Here is a 27,015-nt window from a genome sequence, read left to right on the forward strand (position 1 = left end):
CTTACACTTGTGCTTCGTACAAACATAACCTAATTCAGATAATGTACAAACACAAGTACACGGTATTAATCACTTTACAGATTTATGATACAGTTAAGATTGTTTCAAATTAGCACCTTATACGACTTATACCGTAAATCACACCTAAACTTCTATTTACTTGTTCTAAAAAGAGGCAATAAAAACAAAGCAAACATTGAACGTCGTTCAGGCTTAGTTATCTACCAAAGTTAGCAAAAATTAGTCCATTAGTCCAACATAGCACGAACGATCCCTTAGCAAGTTTAAAAATGTAGGTAAATAATTTCTTAAGCTCTGTCTACACTATCAAACTTGTTGTGATTGCCCATATATGGATACGATGATGTCATATCACTAGCTTATTTCGCCACATCGCACTTTTTGTTGTCAAACTAGTTTGATAAGTGTAGACATAGCTTTTGAAGGTCTGTTACAAGAAAGGCTGATATGTACCGGACGCGGCTGAACTGCAGCTATATAACCATTCACTTACGCGTTTATTCTTTGTTTTATATTCACCAGTTGGCGTGTATTTTGGTGGATCATCGAGCAAGATAACTTTAGGTTCGGATGGAATGTTCTCTTCCTGTGGTTCCAGTGGTACTGGCTCCGGTTCTGGTTCTAGTATTTCAATCGGAGTTGGTTCCACTGGTGGTGTAATAACCTCAGGGATTATCTGTTTCTTTTTACTTTTACCTTTCTTTCCCTTTGTGTTGCCCTTCTTCCTTTTTCCTTTTGGCGAAGGTGGCTTTGGTGAATCACTAGGAGACGAATTTGGAGACTTTTTACGCCCAGACGGTGACCCTCTTCCAGAACCAGGAAACGATTTAGTTTTTCCTCCAGTCGGCGAAGACTTTCTTGCCGGTGAACTTTTTCGAGATGATTTTTTTCTACCACCTATAATTTTGGTACTGGTGAGGTTTTCATTGAATGTCACAGTTTTTCCTGAAGAAGATGGTCTACTTGCAGCAGCGGCTGCTGCTTCGGCAGCTGCCTTTTCTTCGGCTTGTTTTTTCAATTCTGTCTCTTTGGCCGCTCTTTCGTCCTCTTCAGCTTTCAACTTTTCTGCAATTATCCTTAGTGCCTCTTCTCGAGCTTTTTGCTTTTCTTCGGGTGTCAATGGTGGTGGTGGGGCTGGTGGTGGTTTATCTACATATAGCTTCATCATAGTTCGATATTCGCTTTCTTTGTTTTTATCCGAGTACTTGTGTCTCAATGATAGTTCGTGGAGATTCCTCGTAGTTCCACTTCTAATCCTATGCACATGCGCACGTATGTTTCCTGTAGATGTTTCGATTGGTCCACGTGACTTAGCAACAGCTCTTGCATCCAGACTACCATTAACGAAATATGTATCAAACTTTTCATTATTTTGAACAATCGCAGATTTACATCTGGTTTCTTTAATATTAAGTGAAGTTCTCGGGTCAAAGCAGTTTGTTTTTATCGTCCAGAGAGATTGACTCAGTTCAAACGCTGGTTGAGAAGACCAATATGAAATACTACTTGATGGTCTAGTTTTAGCTAATGACTGATTCCGACTCTTTAGAAGAGCAGTGTCATCTGCACTATTATTTTTTTCGAATTCCTCTAGTGATTTTTCAAATAAACATTTACTAAGTTCTGTTTGAAACTGAGATTCCAAATCAATATTCTTCTTAAATCCAACGCTACTTGGAAATGTATTTGTTCTCGTGTGCTTACCGATACACATCTGATGTGTCCATGCTTCCTTAGGCGTTCTAAAATTGTTGTCTGAACTTGAAACTCTCGCTCTATTCGGTACTGATTTAGTAAACATAACAGGCCTGTGCCTTCGTTCAGCTAACTCCTCCTGATGAAGATTACTATTTCTGCTGCGTTTGTGATACATCTCCTTACCTTGAAGATGACAAGACAACATTTTGATAATAAAAAAGCTACCGCTATTGATAATTAAGCAACACTTTTAATAGTCCTTAATTCCTTCGCCAAGTTCAGACGTAAAACGTCTGCATCAACTTTCCGCCGAATGTGTAATGTCTGTATTGTCTGCGTATTACTATTATTTACACTGACGTCATAGTAACATGAAGTGAAAATGTTTTGTACAAACAAACCAGCGCATCATGTAATCTGCTGAAGTACAATGCCAATTTGAAAACTTCAGTGACAATCAACACGTTGTCCGGTAATACTTAGTAAGACAGAAATGTGTCAATATATTTATCAAAGTATTAGGTCAAATACACCATAAAGTAATCATCTTGTCGATAGCGAATAGATTACAAATGCCGGTATGCCAAAGCTAAAGCAGTTCGTAGACCAAAGAGTGATTGGTATAACTGTGGATAGAGAGAAGTCAAACATATTAATCAAAAGTTAATTGTTTGTATAAATATTTTCACATCGATACAAAAATATTTGGATAAAAACAATATACAAAGTATAAAAATCGATTTATTGATGTCATAATTACATTGCGTGTAACACGCGTGTGATGTTCGTATGCGATTATCCCCGCGTGAAACAATATTCGATTTTCACCTTATTGTTCATAATAAGGAATGCATCTTTTTTTGTTTATATTACAACAAAAATGTGATGCTTTATATTAATACGACGAATAAATTAAATAACAATACGCCATGATTTAGTGTAAAATGACGACTGTCAAGCAACGATTCTTCAAGAATTTACACAAAAGTGCAAACTAGTAATTTGATGTGTTTTTGTTCAATAAATACCATTGACTAATACGACGAATAAATTAAATAATAAAAGAAATAAGCCATGGTTTAGAATTATTGAAACAAATCGAACGACTTTCAGAAACCAATTCTTCAAGGATTGACACAAAATTGCCTACAGTATTTTATTTGTTTGGTTTGTTTGTACAAATGTGCGTCTTAGAGACTACGGCAGGTGATTCTTCAAAAGGGATTTCCAATATAAAATATTATTCAAGGAAAACACGCACATTATAATACCGATTTTGCTCAGAAATGAAGTAATGAATGCAGGTGTAAATATTAATAATATAATTCTAATATATTTTATTAAGCTAGTGTTCTGTATGCATGCGTTTTCAATTCAACACAATAATGTAAAAAACTAGGCCGATTAATACTGTTTAATGATGAAAGATATTCAATTTTTCTTGATTATCCATTTGTTGAGGATGTTTGTTTCCAGTCAATTATACAACAGTGGTTTGATTGTAGTTTTTAATCGAATAAAGTAAATTAAAGTAAATACAGTCACTGAATTTTACTGGGTGACATTAATTACACTATTGTCACGTTTTGGTGGTGTCATTTGAATTGTTTCACGCAATTAAAAAAACCTGAATTATTGAAACATTTCAATAATGTATCAGTGTTAATTCAAATACTAATGTATACATTATGCATTTAGCAAGGCATGTACTGTACGACCATGGGATTGAATCATTAACGGTAACGATTCACAATTAGTCTATTGACTTTTTAAAGACCCCCTCCCCCAGCTATTCATACACTTTTTTGTTCGAAGATACATGAAGATGTTTACATTCTATTCACTGGGGATAATCGAACGAGTCGGATTGACTGATCAATTTACTGTATAGGCCCAAGCAGAATTAGCTTGGTACTGCAGCATTTAAGGATCTTTACCATGTCCAATACGCTTAATCGTTTCGGTAACATGGTTTAATTATAAAAATTATAGTGCATTACATGTTAACATTAGGCCTACTTATATATTAATAATTAAATAAAACACATACCGTAGTGACCATGTTATTGTATATTGTAGGCATATATTAATCAAAATGACCGTCTCTATAACATACTACCAGCGTTGTACGTATATTACAATACCTGATCATCCTATTCTGGAGGATGTTATCTCCCTATGACTGTATAGGCCTAACTGACTACAGCAAATATTGGCATTAGGCCTATTATGATTATTTAGGGTAACGACAACAGGGCCACTACTACCTACAAGCACACGTGGTCATGGTAACGACCAAACAACTCACCTAAGCCGCCGGTAAAACTTGTGATATCGTAATAGAAGTTTTGGTATTATAGACAGCTTCAAAATAAGTCATATTTCTACTCCGACTCCGAGCATCAATTATTACGATACCGGCTGAATGCCAACTGAGCAGTTGTGTAGTTACCATCAAAACATAACAGTGCTTTTGTACAACATAAATCAATGGTACTTCACACGTAAAGTGTAAAACACAAGGTCCACCCCACAATCGTTTCCTTTTATATAGCGTATTCTTATGTAACCGACCAAGCAGAACCGGTGCTCAGTCAGGCAGAACTCGTTCACGGGGTTCATAAAGGCATGGGATTCATTGATCGTAGACAAGATAGAGCAAAACGAAACAAAATATTTGATGAAAACTGTGAGTTTATTTCTTTTACGTTATACCTATATTAGTGTTTGAGTGTTTTACTAAGGGTTTAATAATCACGGAGACATGCAAAGACCTTAAATAGACTAATAGATAGGCATACAGCACACATCGTTTCGATCATCCAAACGACTTACGTCATAATGTAAACAATGTGTAAACAGGTGTAGCCTACACTACCAGTGGAATGGTGGTGGTGTTGATTTTGATTTTAGTCAAGAAATTTGATTAAGTACATTGTCTGTATAATTTTTGTATAATGTTTTAATCGTTAACACGTTAACAGATATAGTTACATAAAACAACCTTTTGATGGTTACGTTACTTGATAGTGCATTAATTATACAATAAATTAAGAACAATTATAGTTGTTGATCCAAATTGCAGTTGTATTTCTTTCAGATTGTGATTTATATTGATTATTATTTTCCTAATTTACATATCATAACTGCGACTGGCGTTCAACACAGTTATTAAAAAAAATGCACCATTGATTTTTAAATATTTCAAATAAAGTCTGCATTTATGAGACAAACATATAAATCATCTATACATCTCTACCTTACCGAGCCATACTGCACATTCATAACAAACAATTAAGCTATCTTTATACTGTATCAACACGTAATTTATTTCAAGTAAATGTTCTTGAAACAGATATTTTCACTTTATGTTTTAACAGAGATCAAAAACAAAACCAAAACAAAACTTCAAACCGTGAACCCGGATGTTCAGTTTCATAATGTGTGCGTATTATGTCTTTCTCATTTGATAAACATTCAAATGCACATTTGATAAGGATCATTTGTGAATTTTCAGCCATAATTCATTTTACATATTGTAAATATATATTGTAAAAAATTAAATAAAGGATGTGTTTCTGCTGCTTCACTATTCCGGAATAATTCCTAATCCCCGTTTTTTAGCAGAAAAATAAAAAGTGGAATAATTGCGCTTACAAATTGCATCTCCGCAATAAAAGGTGAAAATAACGGAATTCAGGAATGTATGCTGTCATGTTTCTAGCAACAACATAAAATACCAGAGATATGCCCATATATGGACATAGTGATGTCATATCACTACCATGTTTGGGTATATCACTACCATATTTATCAACGCGAAAATGTACAGATGTTTCTAGCAACAACATAAAATATCAGAGATATGCCCATATATAGACATGGTGATGTCATATCACTACCATGTTTGGGTATATCACTACCATATTTATCAACGCGAAAATGTACAGACCACCTTCACAGATTCGAAAATTAAATCGAAAAACTATTACCTGTTAAAACCGTAATTTTAAGAAAAATATTCAGTTTAATTTGCCTTTTAATAAGCGAAATTTTGTTTAAAAAAATTGTATTCACGTGCGTATCTCGTGAAATATCAAATATAAATTTATATTTGTTGTCCAAATTCTACCCATACCTACACACACATACCACCAGACGAACACATAGTCACATTATGTTAAGCTTTCTATTGAGTATACATAATTATGATTTACTATAAATCAACAAGCAAAAAGTTTACAAAAATATATACTGTAGCGCTCGATTTAGACAACGATTAAGTAATTACTGCAAATACTATTGTTATGCACTTTTGATAAATTAAACGGCGTTACCTTACTTTGAAAATAGTTAGTAATTATATACAACGACGATACACAGTAGACTAAGACAATAACTTAACCAAAATGATTAACCAGGAGAGAAAAAGGAAATAGGTAGGCCATCCCTGTGTATAATAGTCACACTAGCATGAGTAACTCCATGCACTAAGTTAGCCCAGGGAAGAGTAGAATTTCACTCTTCCCTGGTTATCCCATTTAGTTGTTTCCTTTTTGTAGTTTTGCTGAGTGTCATAGGCGTACTATTGCAAACTACAAGGGCGATCTTCAGTCAAACAAATTCAAAATTAGCATTGTTGATATCATCTCCTAATGATAGAAGGTTTAAACATCAAACATACCCTCTTCTTTACTTCTCACGTAGTATCCCCAATAACCAATGTTAAATATCATGAAGGTTAGAGGAAAGGCAAATCGGCAGAACATATCGATCTTTTTACCAAAGAGATAACTATCCTCTTTCTTGTCGGTATGACAACAAGATCCAAGAATGGACACTTCGCCGTGTTGGTTTGCTTGTGTATCGAAAGGTGGTGAACCAGGAGGAGTCGGTGGATCGTGATAGTTTTTCCTTCGGTGGTCGTAGCGTTGACGTCCATCGTTTTCATTGTCATCAAATGTTTTATCGACTATTGTTAGTTTTATGCAACTTTCGATTTCGGCATTATCAGATATATCGTACTAAAATTGAAAACATATTTTTAAGAATGTAAATATAGGCATAACATTATTAACATATCATTCAGAAACGTCTAATATGATTGCTGTAAATGTAAAAGCGCCACCTATCGCTCAATGATTGCAACTTTTTATGTAGATCTATATGACAAGAAAATAATATATTGTACATTCTTTCAAACTCATCTTTAGAATTAAACATGCTAGGAAACCAAATTAGTAAACAATAATGACAAAATTGATTTTAAAAATAAACTATAAAGAATTGTGAATATCTTTAGATAATGAAATAGAATTTAATAGAAATGGCAGACTTAATTATATTGGGCATACTGTAGTTGTATGACTGAATTGTATAAATAGAGGTAGAATAGAGAACTTTTTAAGTGTATTACCACAAGAATTAACCCTTTTTGTGAAGGTGTAAAGGTTCTTTTAATTAAGCTCGATATTCTAGAGCCAGTCTAGTAATGTGGACATCGTAGGTTTTAGTTCCACCATAGTTTTTTCACAAGTATTCTCAAACGCACTAGGACGACTAGGAGGTACAATTGCTTCAAAATATCTACAAAATAATTTACCTTCGTTGGAGAGTTTGTCCATTGATTCTTCTTCTTTACTTTTGTCACAGAGAAATGATGTACAATAGCAAATTCTAGTAAGGCGCCAATGACAAATATTAAACAGACAGCAAACCAAACGTCAATAGCCTGAAGGTGAAACAGAAATGGCAAATGGATGTACTGTTTATTTGTCGATCAATACAATAGTCTGCAGCATATGTTATTGCTTTGTAACAAATCAACTTCTTAAACACAGACAAATATGTTTCAAATAATATTCTTTCAGTTTTTACACAAATATGATTTTATAACCATTAATGCTTTCCTACTATGAGAATATGAAAGTTATATAGAAATTATATCAGAAATAAATAATATTCAGCATATTTGGTAGTGAGCTGTAGCTTGGTGGTTAACGTGCTTTTCTTCCAATCCCAAAGTCCAGGGTTCAATCCTGACCTAGTGCCAGGGTTGTAACTCTCAACCCCACTCCCTAAGCCTCAAATGAGACTTAGATACATTTTTAAATAGTTTAGCGATACTGGAATTGGCGGTTACTCGCTGTTGGATGCGTATGGACAAAAATAAATCACTTGATACGATATACAAAATCAGTATTACTTTTATTAATTAATTATTGCAAACATCTGCTCCATACCAAGTATCCTATATATTTAAGCATAGTTTGTGAATTTTGTTTTTTCTATTTCTGTTTGTACGTTTGTTGATATGGATGAAATTTCCATAAATAAAAGAAATTGAATTGAATTAATTCAGCCACCTTTTCTGTTTCTTATGTATTATTTTGCAGTACTTACTTTAACGTATGATACATGCGGGAGGTCCTCTCGCACTCCATTGGTAGCCGTGATCATCGTAAGGACTGTTGTCACACCCAATGCAACACGTGCTGGTGAACTCTTGATCTCAATCCAGAATGACACCCATGACATAACAACAAGTAGAATGCTAGGGATATATGTCTGCAGTAAATAATACCCTATGTTCCTACTAAACAGATATTCAACTACGATACAGGAGTATGCACCTATAAACATAATGAGAACAACAATATTACTCATCAATGTAAATGTTTTTTAAGATAAAAGTCAAACAGGATAAAGGAAAGGTAAATTTCCAGTTTATGGACCAATAATAATCTTGAATTGCTTATAATTATTTCAACGAAAATCAAATCGAGCAGATTTTATTTCAGTTTAAAGAAATTGTATCCAGTATTAAAATGCTCCATTTAAAAAGAGTATTATATACTTATATCAATGTCGTCTTCTTTAAATCAAGACTAGTTAATGCACATTATTATTATAGTTAAATTAATAAATCGCAACAACCATCCGTCTCCTTTAAGAGTATAGTCTCCTTTAAGAGATTTAGATTAAATCTAGTCTACAATTAATTTTTGTATTTCCCCTTGAGTACAAATTCTCATTAAGTACCAATTGGCAAGTTGGTAACTAATTAGTCTAAATTAAATTCTGTATTAGATTAAACTGTTAATTATTTCAATCGAACTATTTAGTGTACACTAAGTTTAGAAACAATTACATTCTTAATTGATTAGGTAGTGTCTTTCTATAACATAGTTAGGTCATAATGATACGTGTACCATATCTTTGCTTCTAACCTCACCCGATTATCTGTACTGTATCTCGCATTTAAAGTAATACAGTGTAACGAATGTATCACATGTAGCACCAAGATTAAGGTTAGGTTAGGCTTATGGCATATCATACAGGCGTCATATATGATACAGTATGAATCAGTATCAAAGAATTTGCCTTGATACTGTAAGAAAGTAATGAGAATCGTCTACCCAACCCTTAAAACAACGTCACTGATTACCTGTCTTTAATACTTTATTACACGTTCCAATATGAATACCAGATATATCATACTGAGGTAACTTCATGTGATTGCCATGGAATTCAGCAGGTTCGTCGTCTACCCATCGATACTGTAGTTCATCTTCAGTGTATTTAACTAAAACAAATTGCGATATGTTCATATTAGAGACATGCCTACCATGGAGCAGTACATTTGCAAGAGTGTATGTTTTCTGTTTGTCTGTCGGTTCGTGTACAAAAATATCAAAATTATGTTGCCGAATCTTTATGAAAGTTTGCATTGAACAACCGTCAAAACAAACTTAGACCTATGGATATTTAGTTTATATTTATCCTTCAATCTCTACCAATGAACTGTAATGAGACCACTTTGGCTAAGGAATCATCACATAATATTTTTTCTAAGCTTTATAATTGCAAAACAGATCGTTTTGAACGGATACCTGTTTTTCTTGATATAGTACAGTGATATTTGCAGTTTGTGAACTTCTTCGTAGATGTAGAAGGTACATTACTTAAAAAGCACTTTATAGATGAATTCATTAATTTCCAATAACACTTATTGACTAAGTAAATATTAAGCAAAGGCTAAGTAAATATTGAATGTATAATTCTACTCAACAACATACATGACTCCATCTCCATTTCACACTTCTGCTGATCCAGCGGGAAATGATGGAAATCCATAGCACATGATAAAACAAGACTTAACCTGAAATATAATATGGAACTAACAATTACCAATATGTGTAGATAATGGGATAAAAGGCGCTTATAAAATGTAATATTAGACTTCAATATTAATATAATAATAACACATGTTATCTGTGCTATTTATTCTTTCGTTATAATGCAATATCAAGCCTTCATATTTTTATAATAGGTAGTTTCACCTGTTCACATGGTATTATAGTAAGTCGAGTATTTAATATTTAACATATATAGGCCTACAGTATATACATGCATTGAAAATGTAACTTCTAAAATTATAAATACGCCAGGATTTTTCAGCTTTACAACATAAGCATTTACTTATTTTCCATGTGTAGTGAAAAAAAAACATATGGAAATTACCGTAGTGTATGATGCATCATTATTTATCGTTATCATTTTTTAAATTGTGCAATACCTTGTGATGTACAGAACCTCTCCATTTTCACTAATATTCACAACTTTGTTTAAAAACGTGATGTCGTGGAATTTTGCTTCCTTGGCATTGGTAAAGATAATGTCAGGCAGCCATATATCATCAATAATATGGGAAGTAGGTGGCAGAATTATTCCTTCGTGACGAAGGCGCGTATCAACCCATCGTTGGCGCAAGTGAAGCGTCAATGAGTAATCCTATTGAATAACGAAATAGTAAAAGTTTGTCCTTTATGAAAAACACATTTATGGATTTCTATTAAGACGCTTATTAAATTTGTTTAATTAAATATAATAATAATAATAATAAACATTTTTAAAAACTACTCTACTCGAGCTTATAGTTTACATTTGGACGCAACGCAACTTAGTCGCAAGCGTACAGATCCACGCGTCGTGATGATTCAAACTAATTTTTGGTCAAAGTGGATAACTATTATGTTACATTAAAATAGCATATTCAACAACAAATTTGTTAAGAATTATTTTTTCAGGGGGACAATACATCTTTAAACATTTTAAATAAACACGTGTAGGCCTATTTCCGTTCAAATTTTAAAAAAAATCTGTTATTGTGCAAGTTAGTTTTAGTTTTTGTAACAATTTGAGGATTGTTGGTGTTATTCGGTTGCTTCATTATTCTTACCATATGTGATTCCCTAACACTATCAAAACTTGCTACGTAGATATCAACGCGAACGTCTGTTGGTCGGCCAGCTGGAATAACAAGAGTAGTAATACGTTTATTGAAAGTGAAATTTCTTTCAATGTTAATAGTGACTGACAAGTTGGTCCAGTCTTCCTAAAATACAGACAAACAAAATCTTAATTAATTAGAAGTCATTCGCGGTTAAACACTTCCTTGGTACTTGACATCATTTATTAATAAGGAAAAAATAAAGAGTTGATCATTATTGGTCATTGAACGATATAAGCCACGCCTTCAAACAAACTTCTACCAACAAGGAACGTGCACTGTGCATACTATATATATATACGTTTTGACATAAATACATTATATTACATTTTATTCCAGGTTATTCAAATGAGTTTCACAGATTAAAAATTAGGCATAGAATTTAGAATTACAATTATACTACTCGTAAATCAATTCAATTCCAATTTGGTGCATTATACGTAATTCCAGTTTGCTTGCTAAGTAAGATTTGATAAAATCCCCCGATAAACAACAACATTCATAAAATAACTCACTTCCAAAGTTTGGCCTAATTGATTTATCGTAACCGTTAGTCAAACGCCGAAACGTTTCTATCGTTTCGTTTTCTTGTTTGATATTGCGTTCCACTTCCACCGTTTCCACATCTTCTCCCGTTCCTCTTATTCGTCTGCATAACACACAACTGTAAAATGAACGAATTTCGCGTTACAAGCGTATAAAAAACGTTCTGAATGAACCTTAGTTGGCACATGCGCAAATTAACCGTACGAATTTCAGTTAATTATGGAATACTTATCGATATTAAAAATCAACTTATTAGAAAGAACAAGTAAAATGGCGAATGCTTAATATGAGCTAAATGCAAATAACGTAATAAGATATCGAGGTTAAGGTATTAAATAATAACATAATAAAGAAATAATTCAACAGTGACGTGTAGGCCTATACTCTATTGATTCAGTAAACAATATTAATATACGGAGGTCATAATACAGTGGCTATATAGACACAATAAATGAAGAACACGAAATAGTCTATTCATAGTTTAAATAATCGATTATCAATCCAAATTGAACTCTACGGCTATATGTATAGTGTCACAATTAATAACTGTTTACAAGCAATATTTCCCTCCTGTAAAAGCAATCGTGTGTTGATGGGTTTATTAAATTAAACTAATAATGTAATGCAAATTAAACAGCGATGGTCAAAAGATGATAACAGACATGATAGAATGTTGTTTATGAGTGTCATGTAGAAGGTGATAATGGTATACTTGATGATAGCATGTTGTTTATGAGTGTCCTGTAGAAGATGATAATGGTAGTTGATGATAGAATGTTGTTTCTGAGTATCTTGTAAAAGGTGATAATGGCAGTTGATGTTGTTTATGAATGTCCTGTAGAAGGTGATAATGGTAGTTGATGATAGAATGTTGTTTATGAATGTCCTGTAGAAGATGATAATGGTAGTTGATGATAGAATGTTGTTTATGAGTGTCCTGTAGAACGTGATGGTGGTAGTTGATGATAGCATGTTGTTTCTGAGTATCTTGTAAAAGGTGGTAGTTGATGATAGCATGTTGTTTCTGAGTGTCCTGTAGAAGGTGGTAGTTGATGATAGCATGTTGTTTATGAGTGTCCTGTAGAAGGTGATGATGGTAGTTAATGATAGAATGTTGTTTCTGAGTGTCCTGTAGAAGGTGATGATGGTAGTTAATGATAGAATGTTGTTTCTGAGTGTCCTGTAGAAGGTGATAATGGTAGTTGATGATAGCATGTTGTTTCTGAGTGTCCTGTAGAAGGTGATAATGGCAGTTGATGATAGCATGTTGTTTCTGAGTATCCTGTAGAAGGTGATAATGGTAGTTGATGATAGCATGTTGTTTCTGAGTGTCCTGTAGAAGGTGATAATGGTAGTTGATGATAGCATGTTGTTTCTGAGTATCCTGTAGAAGGTGATAATGGTAGTTGATGATAGCATGTTGTTTCTGAGTGTCCTATAGAAGGTGATAATGGTAGTTGATGATAGCATGTTGTTTCTGAGTGTCCTATAGAAGGTGATAATGGTAGTTGATGATAGCATGTTGTTTCTGAGTGTCCTGTAGAAGGTGATAATGGCAGTTGATGATAGAATGTTGTTTCTGAGTGTCCTGTAGAAGGTGATGATGGTAGTTAATGATAGAATGTTGTTTCTGAGTGTCCTGTAGAAGGTGATAATGGTAGTTGATGATAGCATGTTGTTTCTGAGTGTCCTGTAGAAGGTGATAATGGTAGTTGATGATAGCATGTTGTTTCTGAGTATCCTGTAGAAGGTGATAATGGTAGTTGATGATAGAATGTTGTTTCTGAGTGTCCTGTAGATGTTGATAATGGTACTTGATGATAGCATGTTGTTTATGAGTGTCCTGTAGAAGATGATAATGGCAGTTGATGATAGAATGTTGTTTATGAGTGTCATGTAGAAGGTGATAATGGTAGTTGATGATAGCATGTTGTTTCTGAGTGTCATGTAGAAGGTGATAATGGTAGTTGATGATAGCATGTTGTTTCTGAGTGTCCTGTAGAAGATGATAATGGTAGTTGATGATAGAATGTTGTTTCTGAGTGTCCTGTAGAAGATGATAATGGTAGTTAATGATAGCATGTTGTTTATGAGTGTCATGTAGAAGGTGATAATGGTAGTTGATGATAGCATGTTGTTTCTGAGTGTCATGTAGAAGGTGATAATGGTAGTTGATGATAGCATGTTGTTTCTGAGTGTCCTGTAGAAGGTGATAATGGTAGTTGATGATAGAATGTTGTTTCTGAGTGTCCTGTAGAAGATGATAATGGTAGTTGATGATAGCATGTTGTTTCTGAGTGTCCTGTAGAAGATGATAATGGTAGTTGATGATAGCATGTTGTTTATGAGTGTCCTGTAGAAGGTGATACTGGTAGTTGATGATAGAATGTTGTTTCTGAGTGTCATGTAGAAGGTGATAATGGTAGTTGATAATAGCATGTTGTTTCTGAATGTCCTGTAGAAGGTGATAATTGATGATGTTGATAGGTGATAGTTGATGATAGCATGTTGGTATTGTCTTAGTAAACATGATGTTGATGAAAATTTGTACAATGTTAGATATTAAATATTTGGAAGATGATGGTAATGATTATGAATGAAAATTATTATTATTACAAATATGTTTAATATATTATTAAAGTCTCATAACTGACACACTGAATATTATGAGTTCCATGGATTTCTCGTTATAAACTAAATTGCACTATAATATCTATAGCAGGTACGTACTGTATCATGCCTTTAAATTCTCTTTATATCATAGTATAACCAATTATGTCAATCGTATTATACTTCTCAAGTTCAAAAGATACGAAAATTGAATTATTTATTCATTGTTTGCCTTTGTCATGATAACGTTGCCAGCAAACTGCGGTCATCATGGATACCGTTATAATTATATTAACGCGTATTCATCTTAAGGTTATGTTCATCGAACGTTTGAATGCATTCTATTGTGTATCATTTGCATTGGTAGTAAACGGTATTGACTAATAATATAGTAAAATAGCTTTTGAGCTGGGGGCGTGTCAATAATTACGGCAACCGAATAATGCGACTAGAAGTACAGCAAAATATGTGCCTATCTTATAGTAATGTTATGCACCCGTTAATTTAGAGTAATGTGCTACTACCCAGTATCATGAAAGACAAAAAATAATTAATAGGCTTATGTTTTAAAGTGTTTTGGTGAGGGATAGAGCGCGAAAGGGTGGAAAGAACACGCCTACATGTTTCTATTTATATTAGGTCTACATTTACACTTTCCAAATGTTCCTGCTTTGTACAGAATGTAATCGACAGCGCAACAGGTGCTGGGACATAAATAGTGCTTTATTGATGGTTCATTGGGAAAATTATTAAAAGATGAATTCAATTCATGTGACGTCACGGATGCTTTCTTGACGCGGTGGTATTCGAGTGTAGGCCTGTAAATGTTAGGCCTATAGTTTAAAAAACATGTTTCGCATACTGTATTTATTAAACTGAACCCCTTAAACTGCTTTGAGCTTCAAATCTATTAAGAATAACTATAATCTTAAAGTAAAATATAATAACAATGACTTACCTAGGAACGAACACGAAGACAAAGAGGAACCCTTTTAGAGTCATGTTGTCTGCAACTCACGCAGATGATAAAATATCAACACAATACTGCGTATCTTCTATTACAAATTACTACACAAGAGAAAGAAAAACACTCTCGTTAATATATACCATATACGATCATCAATTTATAGCAAATAGCAATATCACTGAGGTAGTTTTCAAAATACTTGTATCCATCTCGTGAAATAGCTGGTAGCGGAATTGGTTGAGTAAGTGGATGTAATGAGGCGTGCCATAACCCAGTTTCTTTTCCATGTTTAATAGTTGAAAACAAAACGCGTCAATAATCAAGTAATGTGAAACGTATATTAATTGCTTTCGTGATGATATTAATACTCTGTTTGATATTATGGCGTGTCAACTGCAATGCGCAAATGGTAGCTGAACTCGTGTCAAGCGTACTGTGTGGCATAAACGAAACGCGTGCTTTACGTAAACGCAAGCGCGCAATTGAATCTACGCCGCAGATATTTTATTATAAAAAATAATTTCACCTTTTAAACTATACAATATGTAAAGTATTATGATGTAACTAAGAGCTCCTGGGCATAAGATTAAATGACATGGCTGCATTAGTATTATGTGTTATAGTTTGCTTAACTATAAATATCGTCATAGTGCTACAAACGCGATGCAATGTTTTATTATACATTCTCTAGCCATTACCGCTACCTACATATAGTGTTAAAAAACAATATAATAAATACCTGGCTGCAGTCGCGTGCTCAAGTTAGTGTTTTCCGATCAACCGACCGACCAACCGACATAGTGAGCTGTAAAGTCGCGTTGCACGCGACTAAAAATCTTAGCCAAAAGTACGGTATATGACCCTAATGAGTGGCCACAAATGGTTCTCGAATACATGCATCTTTGGCGTAAATAACTATAAAATATTTAAAATGCATACAGATACAATGAAATGTGTAGTCACATTTTCTTGCGCGATTTACTGAAAATTGTCATTGCGTAAATTATAATAATATTAGTCATCACTTTTTTATCAGTGGCACACACTGTCGTTAGTGGTGCAACTAAAATAAAACAATAAAATAATTGACCAAAATAATGAAAGGAAACAGTAACAAACTTAATTTATTTGAATGATATGCAGCATTTCTATCTTGGATAACAAGCTAGATACCGAATTAAATAGATTGAAAACATTTATTCAACTTTCTCTCTCTTGAAAATATAGAACCACCAAGCTATCGACCATTACCTAATACCGATGAAATTAAAATAATAATTATTTTTATTATATGCTGTTCATTGTTTTGTTGGTAAAATATAAATATTGTATAGTACATTGTGTAACTATTTGCAATTTAATAAATATTATTTCGATGTTATTAAAAATTTTATAATCTTAATTGACTATTTCAAAGAGTTTATAGCTCTTTTGCTATTTCTCTAGGCTTCAATTGTTGTATTTGTTGAAATAACGATCGTCGCTAAAATGAAAGTATTGATTGAAACCGAATGCCGTCTTTTGTTAACTGTACGTAAATCAGAATTGGTATGAAAACTGTGATATTATGACATTTCCACTCGAAATTGATGACCCGAAATTTTTAGAATATATTGAATTGAGCAGTGCATTATTTATCAAATTATTGTCATATTATGAATTATGAAACGTACGCGCGCGTCCTAGTCATCGAGAGACCTTCTGTAAACAGTTACTGTATTTTCTATATTTATGTAAAAGCATTGTATAATAATTATTACGGTTTGATCGCCAAGGAATCCTCGACACGAAGCAGCATAACCATAGCACCAAATAGCCGTTATTCATTACCGACAAATTATTATTTTTATATAGCTAAATAATTTCAATAATAAAACAAACATAACATGGAAACAGAATTTAACTTCGATATTGAAATGATTTATTTTATTTTGCCTAAAAACAATAAAAATAAAATACAGTATGGACAAGAAACAAAAAAAAACCAAAAAACTAAACACAGTTAGACAAAGACAGGATTCCTAAAAAGTGAACATAATCACTACCGGTATTATTGATTTGCAATAAAACATTTAGAATATACACATTTGTATAAACATTACACATTTGTTAAAATACAATGTTAGAACATATTATATTACACACAATAATAAAATTGGATTCCAATCATAAGAAAATATTTTATTCCTTTATTCATTCTTTTATTTATAATATTTCAGAAAAAGTTATTATTCTTATTCTTTCATTCTCAACTATAAATTTTCAAAAGAAAAAAGGAGTTGCAGAGACACATACGTGAACTGAATTATGTACAGTATCTGTGGAATAATTTGTTTATAGAATACTACAAAATAGATTAGATGTAGCCTATTCTAAGTTGGCAAAAAAAATCAACAAATTAGAACAATCTATCGAAAATTTAGCATGTGTATTTTTAGAATTAAGAATGATTTAAAAGAATAAATTATCAAATAATTTAAGAAGAAAAAGCTGAGTTATGACAGTTTTATGACAGGAATGTTAATAGTACGTAATGTTGTCTTAACCGCAACGTTTTGGTATTTGATAGGCCTAATTGTTCTAATAAATTAACTCATATTAACGTTCATTTGCATAGCTTAGCTCAAAATAATTTTTAATGTTTCATATGAACGTAAAAGAATGAGTAAGACTCGATAAAATAAAATGGAATCGATCATAATAATTTTAATAATAATATCTTGGATTTATATAGCGCCTAATGTTGTGAAACCTCTAAGCGCTGAACATTATTACCCCAGTCATTTTTTCCTGATCAAACACGTATGGAAACATACTCCCATAATGCAGCTAGTCATCAGCTCAAAGTTGTGTCTTGATCTAACCGGGTTCCCATTTATACACCTGGGTGGAGAGAGGCAAACGTATCGTAAAGTATCTTGCCTAAGGAATGCGGCGAGAGTTGGATTCGAACCTCGACCTCACGATCAGTAGTCGAACGTCCAAAACACTGCGCCACACGCCCTTAATTTTAACAATTAACAGACAAATTATTGAAATTAAAATCCGCCGAACTTGGGAAATTAAACAGATTAGCATAAATTTAATTTTCCCCATAAAAATATTTCCAGCCATTGAAGAATTTAGATTTGGAAATGTCTGCAACTAATTTTTCTGATTTTCCTAGAAATGTTATGACGTAGAAGTATACTTACATTTTAAGTTACCTTGCCAAAAAGTGGATGTTGTACTAACTATATACACACTTTCATCGTCCTCACTCGTTCAAACGCTTACCCGTATCACAACACAAAGTGTCTTGCTGTTGACGTGATATATCATTTTCCGTAGGAACTTCATTCGTAGGCTTGCCCCTCCCACTATCGAACCCTATACATGATGTTCACATTGGCTAAATTTCGTCAACTTTGTATCATTCTAACTGTGTACTAAGACCTACCAGGCTACGACTACTTCATTCAGTCGATACTTATGAGTATTATGTTGATAACTGTTAATTCGATTTAAATGACATTAATTCCAGGGAAGAAGCACTCTTCCCTGGTAATTCGTAGTTATGAAAACCTTCTGGAAAATGAAGGACTTTTTCATAGCTTCTCTTTTTTGCCTCAGGTTTAAATTATTTTCTATACTTAGTTTGTACATACATTTTGTTATATGTAATTCATTCTATACTCATTTTAGTTATATCTTATCTTGTAAAAAAAATTATAGTTTCAAAAGGACAATGTAGACTAATTTAGACTGTGGAGAAGGTAATCGAATATCTTTGAAAACTATGACAATTAAAGCCTGTTTCCCTGTCGATGTTATTCGACGCTATCGTTAACAATAATCGGCGATCTTCTACATAAACATTGAAATGTTAACGATTTACAGGAAAAGGTACTCGCTATCGTTATTATTTCAACTTGATCGTTTTCAAACAATCGTCGTTGAACTGTTAACGATCAACGACGATAGCGTCGAATAACGTCGACAGGAAAACAGGCTTTATGAATAAAAAAACAACAGGGCACAGGTGTTGATGTGGTTTTAAATACAGGAGGAAGATCTATCCAATCGTTGGATTAGTGACACAGCACAGACTTCTTGCACTCCTTGCACTTAGTATCAACTTGATCAAATAATTAGGTTGTTTGCTCTTCTGATAAATAGGTTTCTAGATCACTAATGCGTTTTAAAAAATGTTCACCAATAATTGAATATTTACCTTATTAATTGTGTTTTGGTAGATGTATTTAACCGATAAATCCCTTCTGGAATCTAATCAAAAGACATTTCTAGGCTCTATGTTGCTGATGCTGATGTATCGTATAAATCTCTTTAAAACATTCTTATTCAAGTAGTGTGGAATTATGTTAGTATAGTTGCGGGTCCGGCTAGATTCACATTATCAAAACGATTGCATAACTTGGATTTAACGCTCATTGTTTTAATTTCGGTCAACACTAAATTAAAATTAAATAATCAACCATTTGACCTTTTTAGTCGCGTGGACGCGACTCTATAGTTCACTATGTCGGTCTGTCGGTCTGTCGGTCTGTCTGTCTGTCGGTCCGGTATCACTATGCGTTTTAGCACGCGACTTATGGCTGTTGGCCTTGTTAATTACATAATCTATTTGCATTATTTGCCAACACTAATTATTTTGTCACTGGATAAAATACAGTTAGTTAGAATTCTTAGTTTGAAACCCATATTATTACACAGAGTTTAGTAGTCTATTGGCAAAACAAGACTGATTCAATAACTGACTGATTGATTGAATCAATAAACGAGAGATTGAATGACCGACTGTTTCAATGACTAATTGAATGACAGATTTATTCAATGATTGATTCAGCTGACTGATTCAATCACCGACTTATTCAATCACTGACTGATTCAATTGCTAACTGATTCAATCACTAACTGATTCAAACTGATTCAATCACTAACTGATTCAATCACTGACTGATTCAATCACTATCTGATTCAATCACTAACTGATTCAATCACTCCATGACTGACGAACTCAATGACTAACCGGCTCAATGAGTCAGTGACTGACTGACAATGAAACAACTGACTGATTTAACTGCCTAAAACATAAACGAATATTATATTTGTGAACTACCAATATTAAAGCTGTAAAGAAGAGCATACATCTAACAGTATCAATGTGTTTGCCAGGTTTAATTATGAAAACGGATCGATTTTTAAAGTTGTATTGCGTACATTGTCATCATTGTAATACATAACGTATTTGAAAATAATGCAATGTGCTATTCACTCGAATGTAATAGCCTTTTATGAAGTTCCACTTCTAATCAAAGCAACATTATATTTATAACAGCATACTTTAGGTATTCTATACTTAATACATCTTGAATCCACAGAATAAACGACAATAACAAATAATGGTCGTTACGCCAATTCCCTACAGATGGTTCTATACATTAATTTTCACTATTTTGTAAATGATAATGTAAACAATGTGTTTGAACTGTTGCAAACTATGTCATGCAGCACACATCAATATACCGTATTTATTCAAATAAACACCCCTTGGAAAAATTCCCTCATAGAACATCTTTTGAAATAGATGTCTCCTTTTCCCTTCCATTTCAATAAACGCCCGGAACGTTTATTTTTTCCCTAGAATAAACGCACCACCACATTTTTTTATAGCACAACTAGCAATCAAGGTTATTTCAAATAATAATTCGGATTTATTTGTATTTTGTAGTGTTATGTTTCAATCTTTACCTCAATCTTAGCCATTTTAACAAGCATTTTATTTATTATTAAGTAATCATTCTGAATCATTTATTTTAAAATATCGCAATGCTTTTAACAACACTTACCAGAGTTCTGACCGCAAGTAAACACGGTCCTAAATAATTAAACAGATTGTCTATTCCGTGAGATGGAAAGATATATTTGAGCATGCGCATAAATTTGACTGAAACCAAGGGAGTTCAGTAAGCTCTTACTATAATTTATTAATTAAAGTAATATTTATAATCCCGCGAAGGACAATACTTTCGTACATAAAATCTAATTGAAAGCATTACCCTGAAGAGTTTAACAACATCTTACATTATAAGTAAATATAATTTAACAAACTGCCGATTATAAAACTGCAACAGAACATTTTAAGTAAGGTTTACAAATCGAAAATTCCAAGATATTTGTACCAATTTTCTCTGTTATGGTATTCTATTTAAGTTTATATAGGCCATTCTATAGGGTTTCTTTGTTTTAAAGCTTAAAACACTGAGTGACAGAGTTGTTAAGATGTTTTTAAAGATGGTAAGCGATGGTAATGACCTCTAGTTGTGGGACAGTCGATGTCTTTACACACATGAACTAACAGACTTTGTACCCACCCGTCTAATATTGTTAATACGAATGTACAGTGTTTGGGAAGTTTAGAAGAGAGAAAGGGAGAGAGAGAGAGATGTAATAATTGTATTAGAAATTTGAAGTAATATTTACGAAAATAAAAAATAATAATTTGTTTGTTTGTTCAATACCAATATCTGTTGATAGGCACTCTATTTAGCATTTTCGATAGTTGTTTCTCCAGTGGTTTTTGTCAACACAGATTCCTCATTTGCGCCGGGTGTACCAGAGAAATATAAAGCGATTCTGAGGGGTCCCTCAACATAATTATTGTCAACAAAGGAATTCACAACACAATGGACTATACAATGAATTAAATATTGGGTTAAATACTACTATAAGGTTCATTGTATATTGTTTAATTAATGAAATCCGTAATATAGCAATTTCATTCTTTCGTTGATGCGCACTCAAGTGAAGCAAATTCAGTATCAGATTCATAAACGAGCTCTTGTATTATCACATGCTTTATAATAATAATGATAAACTTTTATAAAGCGCCATTTACTGATGTCTCACGGCGCTAAAAGACCAACAAGAATTATTGAAAAAGGTGAGATTTTAGAAGTGACTTGAATTGCTTAAGAGATTTATATTGACGGATATCGAGTGAGACCTGGTTCCAAACTAGTACTGCTTGTGCAAAAAAACCCCTGAGGTAAGATTTAAGGTGTGTTTTTGCAGTAGATAAAACAAGAGAGTCAATTTCAGAGCGAAGACCGTTTTTTATTTATTATAATGTTACAAAATCACTTGGTTATTCATACAGTAAGAATTTTAAACGAATATTACGAATGCATTATTAATTAAGCTGAATATTAATTAATCTGACATTTATTGTTTTTGTCTGTTACATCTATGTAACGGGATTTAATACCAATATTACAAACATATTGAACAATTTAATATAAATGAAATTGTTGTACTTACTGACAATTTGAAACCAACACTTTCTACATCGACAAGACGAGAGAACCAGAGATGCACATTGGTCAAAGTCACCGAAGTAACTACGAACGCCGCCGCTGTTTGCTGTCACGTCAGCGAACATTCTATGCCACTCAACGATAGTAATGAGGTCTGGTTTCAACAAGCATTGTGATCGATACAATCTAATGAAGACAGCTAGTGGAAGAGCCTTGTTTCTAACGAGTTTTAGTTCAACCAGTGTCACGCAAATATTCTAATAAAGACGTGGATTATTCATTCATGATTTGCTTCAATTAGAGAGGAATTAAGATGTTTTATTTCCAGTATTAAAATGCCATGGCCAGTTTACAAAATGCAGTTTAAAAATGTAAACAAATGATTGACTTAGTTTTAGAGGATAAATCTAATACGTTACTACTAGCTAGTATGGGAATTAAAAAGGACAAAATATTCAACAATTTGACTCGATATATGGTGAGTAAATACCGGCCTGCTTATTATGTATATTTATATATATAGGCCGATAACACTTACGTGTTTGATCTTGGGTGACGGTAGAAACACAAACACATTGAAAGATTACTATACGCAATTAAGTAAAATAATAATAATAATAATAACTATATGAAATTAAGTGATAATTAAAAAATATCAATAAGAAATAAGTAAATAAATAATAATAAATCAATTTAAATAAGAAATAAGTGAATGATAATAATAATATCTGTCTAAGGTTTACACTATATTGAGTTATTTTTGTGTAGGCCTATACTGCCTTATTTATTTATTTATTTAGTCATTGCTTTAATTTGTCAATATTTATTATTTTCCAAGGGTGCTTATTATCTGTGCTCTTAAAATATGCTACCTCCATGTACATGGTTGTAGTAGTATATGGAAATAAATTGAATTGAATTGACGAACTTGATCCTCTGACACAACACTACCTGCAGATATCGAAATATAAGCGCATTGCTAATTGGAAATATTCATAATTTTCGAAAAATTAACAAATTTCGACCGTTTTATTTTTTGACATAACAATTGTGCTATAGTAACCAGTTTTATCGAAAAATAAAAATGTCGAAAATTGGCCATTTAAAAAAATAATCCCTGTACTATAGTACAGGTCGAAAATTGGTCGATAAATTTCGACCTTTTTATTTTTTGACGTAAATGGTTACTATAGCATAATAAACATGCACAGAGTCGAATAATGGGTTCTGCGCATGTCAATTGTGCTATAGTAACCATTTATGTCAAAAGTGGTTACTATAGCACAATTATTATGTCAAAAAATAAAACGGTCGAAATTTGTTAATTTTCGAAAAATGGCCGATTTTCTACCTTTTTATTTTTTGACATAAATGGTTAAAATAGCATATTAAACATGCGCAGAGTCGAATAATGCGTTCTGGGCATGTCAATTGTGCTATAGTAACCAGTTTTATCGAAAAGTAAAAAGGTCGAAAATTGGCCATTTTTTGAAAAAATTCCCGTACTATAGTACAGGGAAATTTTCGAAAAATGGCCGATTTTCGACCCTTTTATTTTTCGACATAAATGGTTACTATAGCATACTAAACATGCGCAGAGTCGAATAATGAGTTCTGCGCATGTCAATTGTGCTATAGTAACCACTTTTGACATAAATGGTTATTATAGCATAATAAAAAATGCGCAGAGTCGAATAATGGGTTCTGCGCATGTCAATTGTGCTATAGTAACCAGTTTTATCGAAAAATAAAAAGGTCGAAAATTGGCCATTTTTTGAAAAAATTCCTGTACTATAGTACAGGGAAATTTTCGAAAAATGGCCGATTTTCGACCCTTTTATTTTTTGACATAAATGGTTACTATAGCATAATAAACATGCGCAGAGTCGAATAATGGGTTCTGCGCAAGTCAATTGTGCTATAGTAACCAGTTTTATCGAAAATTAAAAAGGTAGAAAATTGGCCATTTTTTGAAAAATCCCTGTACTATAGTACAGGAAAATTTTCGAAAAATGGCCGATTTTCTACCCTTTTATTTTTTGACATAAATGGTTACTATAGCATAATAAACATGCGCAGAGTCGAATAATGGGTTCTGCGCATGTCAATTGTGCTATAGTAACCACTTTTGACATAAATGGTTATTATAGCATAATAAAAAATGCGCAGAGTCGAATAATGGGTTCTGCGCATGTCAATTGTGCTATAGTAACCAGTTTTATCGAAAAATAAAAAGGTCGAAAATTGGCCATTTTTTGAAAAAATTCCTGTACTATAGTACAGGGAAATTTTCGAAAAATGGCCGATTTTCGACCCTTTTATTTTTTGACATAAATGGTTACTATAGCATAATAAACATGCGCAGAGTCGAATAATGAGTTCTGCGCAAGTCAATTGTGCTATAGTAACCAGTTTTATCGAAAATTAAAAAGGTAGAAAATTGGCCATTTTTTGAAAAAGCCCTGTACTATATTACAGGAAAATTTTCGAAAAATGGCCGATTTTCTACCCTTTTATTTTTTGACATAAATGGTTACTATAGCATAATAAACATGCACAGAGTCGAATAATGGGTTCTGCGCATGTCAATTGTGCTATAGTAACCACTTTTGACATAAATGGTTATTATAGCATAATAAAAAATGCGTAGAGTCGAATAATGGGTTCTGCGCATGTCAATTGTGCTATAGTAACCAGTTTTATCGAAAAATAAAAAGGTCGAAAATTGGCCATTTTTTGAAAAAATTCCTGTACTATAGTACAGGGAAATTTTCGAAAAATGGCCGATTTTCGACCCTTTTATTTTTTGACATAAATGGTTACTATAGCATAATAAACATGCGCAGAGTCGAATAATGGGTCCTGCGCAAGTCAATTGTGCTATAGTAACCAGTTTTATCGAAAATTAAAAAGGTAGAAAATTGGCCATTTTTTGTAAAATCCCTGTACTATAGTACAGGAAAATTTTCGAAAAATGGCCGATTTTCTACCCTTTTATTTTTTGACATAAATGGTTACTATAGCATAATAAACATGCACAGAGTCGAATAATGGGTTCTGCGCATGTCAATTGTGCTATAGTAACCACTTTTGACATAAATGGTTATTATAGCATAATAAAAAATGCGCAGAGTCGAATAATGGGTTCTGCGCATGTCAATTGTGCTATAGTAACCAGTTTTATCGAAAAATAAAAAGGTCGAAAATTGGCCATTTTTTGAAAAAATTCCTGTACTATAGTACAGGGAAATTTTCGAAAAATGGCCGATTTTCGACCCTTTTATTTTTTGACATAAATGGTTACTATAGCATAATAAACATGCGCAGAGTCGAATAATGGGTTCTGCGCAAGTCAATTGTGCTATAGTAACCAGTTTTATCGAAAATTAAAAAGGTAGAAAATTGGCCATTTTTTGTAAAATCCCTGTACTATAGTACAGGAAAATTTTCGAAAAATGGCCGATTTTCTACCCTTTTATTTTTTGACATAAATGGTTACTATAGCATAATAAACATGCGCAGAGTCGAATAATGGGTTCTGCGCATGTCAATTGTGCTATAGTAACCACTTTTGACATAAATGGTTATTATAGCATAATAAAAAATGCGCAGAGTCGAATAATGGGTTCTGCGCATGTCAATTGTGCTATAGTAACCAGTTTTATCGAAAAATAAAAAGGTCGAAAATTGGCCATTTTTTGAAAAAATTCCTGTACTATAGTACAGAGAAATTTTCGAAAAATGGCCGATTTTCGACCCTTTTATTTTTTGACATAAATGGTTACTATAGCATAATAAACATGCGCAGAGTCGAATAATGGGTTCTGCGCAAGTCAATTGTGCTATAGTAACCAGTTTTATCGAAAATTAAAAAGGTAGAAAATTGGCCATTTTTTGAAAAATCCCTGTACTATTAAGTACAGGAAAATTTTCGAAAAATGGCCGATTTTCTACCCTTTTATTTTTTGACATAAATGGTTACTATAGCATAATAAACATGCGCAGAGTCGAATAATGGGTTCTGCGCATGTCAATTGTGCTATAGTAACCACTTTTGACATAAATGGTTATTATAGCATAATAAAAAATGCGCAGAGTCGAATAATGGGTTCTGCGCATGTCAATTGTGCTATAGTAACCAGTTTTATCGAAAAATAAAAAGGTCGAAAATTGGCCATTTTTTGAAAAAATTCCTGTACTATACTGCCCCGTCATGAAAGAACGACTCAACTGCATAAACCAAAGTTTTGAGATAATCAACTAAACGTGTTATTGTTTTAGCCCTTCTTATGTGTAGATAATATTATTTTGATTTTCACACCTTTTAGTAGTACATAAAAGTACTCTTTATTGCGTAGAAAGGTTTATTAAATTTACTGACTCTAATTTTAGATATGTCAGTTTTACTGTTTTTTCATAACATTCTTGGTCAATCATACACAAGAAAATCACGAAAGACTGACTCAACTGCATTTGTCATGAAAGAATCAACTCAACTACAAAATGTATTTTCAAGAAAGTACTAATTTAACGTAAAAATATATAAAAAACATTTTATATTATTT

The 27,015-nt window shown here is 32.8% G+C and overlaps 2 protein-coding genes across 2 annotated transcripts; both read right to left on the bottom strand.

The window, feature by feature from the left end:
- Positions 1–439: 439 nt before the first annotated feature.
- LOC144845085 (uncharacterized) lies at positions 440–4,310 on the bottom strand. Its single transcript, XM_078702229.1, has 2 exons — positions 4,028–4,310; positions 440–2,345 (listed from the first exon to the last, which is right to left on the bottom strand). The coding sequence occupies exon 2, from the start codon at positions 1,922–1,924 to the stop codon at positions 452–454; it is 1,473 nt and encodes a 490-aa protein (XP_078558355.1). The 5' UTR covers positions 1,925–2,345; positions 4,028–4,310; the 3' UTR covers positions 440–451.
- Positions 4,311–4,411: 101 nt separating this feature from the next.
- LOC144845090 (glycine receptor subunit alpha-2-like) lies at positions 4,412–22,728 on the bottom strand. Its single transcript, XM_078702235.1, has 10 exons — positions 22,455–22,728; positions 15,126–15,235; positions 11,527–11,675; positions 10,961–11,031; positions 10,298–10,512; positions 9,798–9,880; positions 9,167–9,304; positions 8,122–8,351; positions 7,322–7,450; positions 4,412–6,743 (listed from the first exon to the last, which is right to left on the bottom strand). Exons 2-10 carry the CDS (start codon positions 15,167–15,169, stop codon positions 6,387–6,389), a joined length of 1,416 nt encoding a protein of 471 aa, XP_078558361.1. The 5' UTR covers positions 15,170–15,235; positions 22,455–22,728; the 3' UTR covers positions 4,412–6,386.
- Positions 22,729–27,015: the final 4,287 nt, after the last annotated feature.

This window comes from Antedon bifida, chromosome 6, assembly GCF_963402885.1.
Source record: "Antedon bifida chromosome 6, ecAntBifi1.1, whole genome shotgun sequence".
NCBI classification, from domain to species: domain Eukaryota; kingdom Metazoa; phylum Echinodermata; class Crinoidea; order Comatulida; family Antedonidae; genus Antedon; species Antedon bifida.

What these genes read in the sequence shown, in the direction of transcription:
- LOC144845085 (XM_078702229.1), bottom strand. Translation starts at nt 1,924, where the DNA reads ATGTTGTCTTGTCATCTTCAAGGTAAGGAGATGTATCACAAACGCAGC.
- LOC144845090 (XM_078702235.1), bottom strand. Translation starts at nt 15,169, where the DNA reads ATGACTCTAAAAGGGTTCCTCTTTGTCTTCGTGTTCGTTCCTAG. An exon ending in AATTAGGCCAAACTTTGGAA is followed by an intron (nt 11,032 to 11,526) that starts GTGAGTTATTTT and finishes TTGTTATTCCAG; the next exon opens with CTGGCCGACCAACAGACGTT. An exon ending in TGAAATGGAGATGGAGTCAT is followed by an intron (nt 9,305 to 9,797) that starts GTATGTTGTTGA and finishes AATTTGTTTTAG; the next exon opens with TTAAATACACTGAAGATGAA.